Here is a 9,140-nt window from a genome sequence, read left to right on the forward strand (position 1 = left end):
GGGCGGAGCCGAACACTAAATACCCGGCGCAAGTATTAAATATATGTTTTCACCTCTCCGAAAGCTACCGCTACATGGTAAGCCGGGGTGTATCAATTTTGAGTAAACTAGCGTCCTTAACTTTCGAAATGTGGAAATTTCAAGCATTTCTGAAATTTACCGTTATATGAAAAGCGGCCTAAATTTTGGTCCGATTTCAATAATTTTCAACGTTTTGCTTCTATGTGGCAAGTAAAGTAACCACACAGAGTTTGGTACAAATTGGTAGAACGGTTACCGAGATACATATGTGTGATTACAAGTGGGCGGTGCCACTCCCATTTTCCAAAATTTTAGCATAAACGTATTTCTTAGTAAAGAATTGTTCCAAGCATCAATTTTGAATAAACTAGCTTTAATATTTACTGATTTATCGAGGAATTCGTATTTCTCTCTCTTATTGTAGCAAGGCCAACAACAGTCAAAAGTTTGGAAGAAATTGGTGCAGCGGTTACCAAGATATGCACATGTAACCATAAGTGGGCGTGGCTATGCCCATTTTTCAAAAATTTATAATATTCTTATTTTTCGTCTAAAATTTATTGTAAATATCAATTTTGAGTGAATAATCTTCAGTAGTTACTAAAGTATCGAAGTTTTTGTATTTCTGAAAATTACCGTTATATGGGAGGTAGGCGTGGTTATTGTCCGCTTTTCCCATTTTCAATACCATCCGTCCTACGAACGAAAGAAGTGTACGTACCAAGTTTGGTTAAGGTATCTCGATTTTTGCTTGAGTTATCGTGTACACGGACGGACGGACAGACGGACAGACGGACGGACAGACAGTCACCGCTTAATCGATTTCTCGTTTCATTCTGATCATTTATGTGTACATTTGTCTGTATCTATCTCGATTCGTTTTGCCTGTTACAAACAACCGTTATGTGAAAAAAGTTATAATACCCTTGTGCACAAGAGCGCTCGGGTATAAAAAGGTAAGTAGCGGTAAACTAATTATCAATAGACACATAAGAGCATTCGTGATTTGAAAAATAAAAAAATCTTTTTCGAGAACAATTTTCCTGTTCCTTTTTTCATTTGAGTTCCGCGCACACGAATAGTGGTTTTTCGACCAAGCACCCACGAATATCATTTAAAAATGGGCAAATTACGTACCGTTATTCATAGTTAACTTCTAAATGCATTTTATGAGTTTGATACATTTTTATTACTCTCATTAGGTTGGAAAAAATTGTCGAATTAGTGACACAATATTTGGCTTCGTATGCGGTAGAGGATTAACTAAGTTAGCTAAAATTATGTAAATTTGAATATAAATTTTCTATTAATTTTAAATAGGTTTGCCATACTTAAAATAAATGTATTTAAGAGTTTTGCTTCAAAATTCAATCGGATTCGAATATGTGTATTGATAAAGATATTGCCACCTAAACGTGTCAAGTCCACTTTTTTTCAAAATTTAGTTTTCAAATTTCAAGATAATGCGAAACTACATCGATTTTTCGTCTCTCCTGAACAGTTTCAAAAAATCTTCTTGGCACCTTTTCCCCTTTAGGTAACGAAATGTGCTCTCACAAGTTTTGCTTGGTATAAAACTAAAGAAAAAAGGTACGCGATGATGGTACAAAAAATAATAATAATTTTGAAATTTTTTTTTTTCAACAGTTTACTATAAATTTTTAATAGTTTACTATAAAAAAATATCTGTCAAATTAGTGCATGTCAGAACATGCAAAAAATATGTCCGCGAGCAAAAACAGCAAGCACAGAGGCTCCCAACGCAATGGAAAGACTAAGTGGAGAAGGACTTGGCTTCACTTGGCATTTCCAATTGGCGTCAGTTGCCACAGCAGAGAAACGACTGGCGTGCTTTGTTGAACGCGGCCAAATCGCTAAGGCGGTTACAACGCCAAATAAGAAGGTGAAGAATCAGATATTTTTTATGGCTGTAAATTATTTGAAACTACTACCAAAGATTAGCTAATACGTCATTCTAAGTAGCAACTAAGAACAGTCAAATAATGAAGGATCTGAACGTTTTTGGCTTACTTCTACGTTTTACTAAAAATATTCCTATATAACACGTTCATTTAAAATCTATTTACTTATGTATGTAAGTATATTACATTTTACGCTTAGAAGAGCTTATACGCCATACATATTTACATTTCCCATATAACCACTAATTATCCTCTACTTATGCAGCTACACATATTCATAGCTTATTGTTTATAAGCTTTCCCTGCTTTCTATGTATTCTACAGAAATTGCGCCACCACTCCAGCGCTTCTACGCCGCCACAACATCCTACGCCACTATCAATCATTGGCCAACTTCAGTCGCACCGCAATTCGTTTGCACTTCCACATCAGCTGTGTCTCCAGTATGCTAAAAGACATGGCGACCAACACCAAGCCGAGCAGCAAATAAGCGCAACAAGCAAAGAGCTGCACATGCGGCCCATGAAAAGTACGCTCGGGTATAAAGTCACCATAGCCAATGGTGGCCAAGGTGACAAAGCAAAAGTAGGCGCCATCCACAATGGACCAATTCTCCCAGAAAGCAAAAATCACAGTACCCAAACAAATATAGCAGATGAGTATGAGCAGCACAATGCTGATGGGCACCTGTGGGCCAGCGTCGTCGGGGTCTGTCATTGAGGCGGCATCTTCATCGCCGTCTGCATCGTCAGTGGACGCACCGCTGGCATCGCAGTAATCATGTTCGTCCGCCGTGTGCGCGCAGCTGCTGTGATGCTTCCTCTTATGTTTGCAGTTGCTGTTGAGTTTTGTGAGGCGGAATTGTTCGGATGGCGTCGCATCGCGTTGCATGTAAGCTGCGTCCTCCCCATCGTCGGAGGTTTCATCGGTTACCGTGTCGCCATAGCAGCTGCTCACTTTCCCACTTCTATGATGGCTTGTCGTATGGACGTTGCAGCCAGCGCGGCGTATGGCGGTGAAATTGGCGGATTTGCGTAACGCGGCGTTACGTTGGAATGTATTGAGGGTGTGACGATGAAAGGATGCAGCGGTAGCGTTTAGGAGGCTGCGCGCACCTCTCTGATCATCTGTATGCGTGGTGCTGTTGCTGTTGTTTTGGCCCATGCCGCTGCTGCTGGTGCTGTTGCCACCGCCGGCGATGAGCGGTACGCGTGATGGCGTACCATGTGGGCAATTGCTAGAAGGGAGAAGGAGAAAATTTAAAAGTTTTGTTAGTCAGAAATGAACTCGGCTCTTTTGTTTAATTATTGTATGCTTCCACAAAATAATTAGAAAAATGCTCACTGTCTCTTTCATATACTTATAGACTTATTTATTAATGTACTTTAGAGTTATTTGAAAATGAAAATAAAGAACTGCGTTACCTTAATTGGCATTCATGCTCTTTCAACGAGAATTTTTTTTTTTTATCCAATTACCTATCTAACAAAAACTTGTTTTAGTTATCAAAATGATTCAACCTCCGAATCATTAAACAAATGGGGGTAACTTCTACTTTTTTATGTGGCGATCGATTCATGAACTTACATACTCTGCAGGCCATTACTTAAGCTGATTTTTTCTATAGTACCAGTAACATTTTCCAGCCTAACGCTGGATCATTTTTGCTGCAGATAAATCAGCACACAGCTTTTTTCGAGATGCAATACTTTTGTCTGCAGTTGTTTGTTGTACAAGCGTATGAAAAAATGTGTTAAACGTTTTTGCTTTCTTAGCGATTACCATCTTGCATTACCAGTGGGTTTTGTAACAAATTTGAAGTTTCAAGGCAATAGCTCATCAGGACGTTAGTTAAAAATTGATTAAAATATTCGAATGCATACAGGTGAAACTTAGAAAAGTTTTTAATAAATAAATAAACATAAGTGGTGGACAATCTAATTCGGTAACTCACTTTAACCTATTTCAGATTATGGAACACTATATCCTTAGAAAACAAGTGTTTATAGATAAAACTTGCCTTAATTAATTTTCTCTTTTCTAAGCACCAACAACTGCAGCATTATTGACTCTCATTTCAACATCGTATGTACATCCCTTATTTACTTTATTGGAAATTTAGCGTCTCCGTCAGTCAATCAATTCTTTTTTTATATTTGTTTTGGAAATATTTCTCTCCATTCACACCATATTTTAGCATATCATACTCGCGGTGAAAACTTTTCAGAGCTTTCAACAAAACCCTTTTCTTGTCCCTTTTACTTCCTAGCTTCGAGCCTAATTCTCTGTTGTATTACACACTTGTTTTTTTTGTCGATTCATTTGCTTAACCTAGCAATCAATTTATCTCGTTTACCCCTCTCCTTAACCTTTAAAAGTAATCCAATCGTTGCGCTCAATTTAATATTTAAACAAACGAAAAACCAAAATACGTACATACATGCATAGCCATTCACAAGCATGCCCCTCGTAGGCTTTCTTTCACACACTTCGAGTGCACATGGCGTATACGTGACATTTTACTTAACCGCACAGAAGTTCTTACGTCACACTAACACACAGGCATTCATAATATTTTGCCGGGTCGCAGATTTCGCTGAGCAATGCCATTTGCATAGTTTTGTGCTTTTAAACGGTATACAGTTTTCTACGTACTTACGTAAACGCTTGTTAAGTCGCATACATATGCGCATACATATTTGTCTATTTTTATCCTAAGTACTGTATTGACTTTAGAAATTACTGCCTGTCATCGGCGAAATTTGCAGGTTATTTTTACGTTTGATTTATGATGTCAAAAAGCATAGAATAGTTTGAGCAAGTGCCGTACTATGTAGTTAATTAAAAGAAAGTACAAACTCATACATTTGTAGTTGGATAAATTAATTTTTCTTCAAGCTAGAAAGTGAAGATTAATCAGTTTATTGCAATTTTCCACAGTCTCAACAAAGGTGTCATTCTGTGTGGACGCAATATTTTCGGTGAGTATCATTTTCTAGTTTTTCTGTTTTTAAGAATTTATGTAGACACTTAAATTAGTTGATTTATCGAAATTGACAACGAAATGTCACAAAAAAAATATAAGAAAATTATTTGAATACAATTTTATTCAAATCGTAAAATGAAATGTGTGTACTATCAAACTAAATACTTTTGCATACTTATTTTTGTTATTTCAATCTATATACTATAAAAGTCTTTTAAAAAAGCTTAAAGTACAGTATCCAGTCAATCCAGTTCCACATCTTCCAAAATAATCCATCAAATTTTGTGAGCTGAACCCCTTTTATCCCCTCTGGGTGAAACTACAAAATTTTTAATAGGGTTACCACATGCTTAAAATTTTAATGTATCAAATATGAATTTTAAATAAAATATTGCAACGCGTTTTTATTGAATGAATGTTAATAAATGCTATTATATCCAGAAGTAATAATTTTGAAGAGAGTTGCCAACTATCTAAAAATATAAATCTCTATATATGCGAATGTATGTATGTATATGTAGAACACAGTTGCTTACTCAAGACCGAGCGAGAGATGTCTTTTTAAAGAATTTTTTAAATTGGAAAAAATTTTCGGAAAAATATAAATTTTCGGAAAAATGGATTTTCCGTTGGTTTCGTATAGAAGGTTTAAATAAAAAAAAATTATTTATTTATTTGATAAAAAAGGTTTTTATTTCTGCAGTATGTCTTTCATGAGAAGGAGCATATCGTCCTTAATTCACAAAGGCCCTAAGCAAAAAATGGTATAAAAGAGTATCGAAAATAGGTAGGAATTTAAAAAAAATAGCACATAACTCCATGGTTTTTTTATACTAAGACCTTAAAATATTTGTTGAAGGTGTGTTTTAAAACATCCTACCAAAACCTGTGAAAAACGCAATTTTGAAAAAATTGTTTGTGAATGTATGTCGGATATATTCGACCCCAAACTTAATTGAATAGAGTAGATATATATACGCCCACAAAGTAATGAATTTCTACCGCTTAGACTTTGTTGCTTTTTCAATTTTTCCTAATAAACAATCGTGGTACAAAGCTCAATAAAAATATTAAAAGTAATGAATTTCCGTTTTCAGTAAAATTTTAATATTCGTTAACGGAAAAACCTACTATCCCTAGGTTCGGCAAAAAAAAAAAACAATTTTTTTCGAAATTTGCTGTGCAAATATTTTTAACCCTCAGGTGTGTACTGCGAAATATTTTTGTTTACCTTTAAAATGGTAAGGTTTAATATAAATAAATACGTAAGTATATTTTTTCTTTATGTTTAGTTCTGAAAAGCAACTTTTACATTTCTAGCGACCAGTCGCAAAGTGAATCGCATTGAAAAGGTTTCCAAAACAAATTAAAATTCTTCCCACAAGTTCCTTAAAGTTTACTTAGTAATTTTTTGGAAAAAATAATGTTTCCATTGGTCTAAAGAGAGTTTCAGGTGCTTCTCGTTATGAATGCCAGAGGAAAAGTTAAAGGCAAAAATATTTCAAATATTTAAAAATAAAATATATTTTATTGGAAACTTCATAGTATTTCTATTAAAACTAATTTTTTAATATAACTTAAAACAATCCACATCTACGTGCTTACTATCCGAAATCGACCATACAAGCTGTTAACTCAACTACCAGAAAATCTGGTTTTTGAATTGCATTACAAAATAAGTTCATGAATAAAACCAATTTCCAAAGGGCAAACGATGAGTCAAGCAGCTGCTAAGAAAATTTGTGCCTTTCAAAAGGCTAGCTGGGCAGGAAGAAATGAGCAGTGAAATAAATGTAGCAACAAATGCACACACATAAAAACATATATGCTAGAGTACTGGCTACAAACCCGCAAAGTATTGCAAGCTTGTGAAATGCTATTGAACATCCATAAATAAATTTTATAAATTCTTACATTTATGAAATTGGAAACAAACATAAACATACTTATGTATGTATGTTTACATATGTATGTACAAGGTATTTATACAGTACCACGAGACAAGTGAGCTGAAATGTTATCAAGCTTCTCGCTACATAACGTATACGCCATGTATACTATTTCATTTTTTGTGAGGTTTTGTAGATGTAGTAGCAGTGGTAAATGTATCTATAACATCGAACAGTAAAATCAAATATGTATAAAATTGGAAAGCATATTTCTTGAACTCTAAGCCCGCTGGCCTACAAGTGTAGAGGCAGCTGTGTTGCAAAGCCAATGCAATAGAGCAGAAGAGTTAAAAACATATGTAAGCATGTATGTACCAAAATATGAAGGGCTGCTGTAAATTTTATGATAAGTATAAAACATTTGTACATTTATAAATACATATATATGCGCATATCGTAGTTGTTGCATTTGACCACATGCATAAAATTATATAGATCGAAGCATTTACGTCTATGGAACTGCTTTAATAATTCCTAATAGTAAAGTCTTTGACAGCATATTTATATATTTGAAACATTTTGATATAATCAGCCAGGTTTTGTAATTCACTTTCGAGTGAATCTCGTCCCCATTCAATTCGAATTTAAAGTGAGTTTGATTCAATTTCACTCGGAAGTAAATTGCAGAACTTGCCCGAATGATTACTAAAATGATTGAAATGCAATCGCAAGAAGAGTCAAAACTGAAGCTGTAAGCGGAACTATTTATGAGAAATGTCTAAAATAGTGTATGCACATAAGTCCGAGAGCAATTTGAAAAGTCAGTAGTTCGTGAAATTTTTCGCGCAGTAATATTAAATGCAAATGTCAAATAGGATCCCTTTTACAGACTACTGTGAAATTACGAGCAATCTGCTTCTTTAAATTTGTGTTTGACAGCCATTTAAAGCAGACAACCTCGGGAATTTTTCGTGAAAATGGATAGAGTGAATTTCTTATGCTGATTTTGTGCTTTAAAAATCTACTACCGAAACCAAGGAAATGCCTTGCAAATAGTATGGAGATTCTGCGCGATTAATTTCAATGGTTAAAAAATGGTTTACTAAGTTTCGATGCGGTCGTATCAGCACAAGGCTCTGCGAACGTCTAGGTTGTCCGTGAAAGTTGCGAGAGTTGGTTGAGCCTATAGACCTCTTATCTGGGAAGATGTTAAGCGGCATCCGAGACAATGAATATCCAGTGAATATTTTCTGTTTTCAAACCCAAAGAAATGGCTGGATGGTGAGAGATTTGGGTTAAATGAAGAGATCGTTACTGAAACAAAAGCTTATTTTGAGGACTTTTTAAGGAAGTAAAAAAATTTGAAAATTCTCTAGTAAATGCATCACGCTAACAGGAGACTATAGTGAGAAATAAAATGCTGTTTTGCCGAAAAAAAAGCAACTGACCTTCCAAATTTCCCCCCTATAAGGTATAAAGAATAAATGATCTTTTAATTTAGTTAAGTTTTAATGAAGATTCAGATCAATTTTAAAGCCAAGCTAAGTTTGAATCGTTAATTCGTGAAATATTGTAAAATGATCGGTTAGTAAAAACGCTGTGTACCAAAAAGGAAGTTTTGTCAGTCCTTTGGAGAGCGGCTCGGTGAAAAATAAAAAACTGAGACCTAAGATGTCTGGACCGAAACTTCACAAAAGATGGGTGGCTTAAAATAAAATATTGAAATCTTTGCACCTTTTCGTACGCGTGAGTTTTCCGCCACCAGTACTGAAAGTTGGGGTTATGTGAAGCCAAGAAGATTCTTTGACAAGATATCCATCACAGAACAAAAAAAAACTTTGATGCCTATCAGTCCAATGTAGTCCCGCTGTAGTCATAGGTACCGTCAGTCACGTTTTTCACTGAGAATCATGAACGAAGGTTAGACCCTGACCCGACGTCGCTCGATTGGACACTCAATGGACTTTTTTAATGAAAGAAACACAAGCACCCACACACGAACTGACACAATTACCACATGAGTGTTTACTATTTGATTACGAACTTAAAAATTTGTAGCAGCATGCGCGCTCAATAAACATAATTTCAGCTGTGTAAATACCTGCCAGAAGCGTGCCAATTAAACCACAGATGTGTCAATTCAAGCGGCCGATTGTTTACTTTAACTGCCACCAGGTGAAAGCTCAAACAAATACAAGCAAGTCGGAATGGCGACAGCAATTCATATTTGAAATAGTTTTATTTTTTTGATTTTTCTTAGAGGCTGTTTTTTTTTATTTTAGTACTAAATATTTTCTATCTGACGTACATACATATATAGAA

General features: G+C 35.1%; 1 protein-coding gene across 6 annotated transcripts in view; it reads right to left on the reverse strand.

Moving 5' to 3' along the window:
• Window positions 1-901: 901 nt before the first annotated feature.
• Window positions 902-9,140, reverse strand: part of LOC118744217 — a 240,237-nt gene continuing 231,998 nt past the window's right edge. For all 6 annotated transcript variants that reach the window (XM_036477081.1, XM_036477079.1, XM_036477077.1 and 3 more), the window contains one exon: window positions 902-3,180. In XM_036477081.1, coding sequence (XP_036332974.1) covers window positions 2,322-3,180 — 859 coding nt within the window. In that variant the 3' untranslated portion in view covers window positions 902-2,321. The remainder of the gene's footprint in view (window positions 3,181-9,140) is intronic.

This window comes from Rhagoletis pomonella, unplaced genomic scaffold (assembly GCF_013731165.1).
Source record: "Rhagoletis pomonella isolate Grant_MI unplaced genomic scaffold, Rhpom_1.0 Rhpom_scaffold_00008, whole genome shotgun sequence".
Classification (NCBI taxonomy): Eukaryota; Metazoa; Arthropoda; class Insecta; order Diptera; family Tephritidae; genus Rhagoletis; species Rhagoletis pomonella.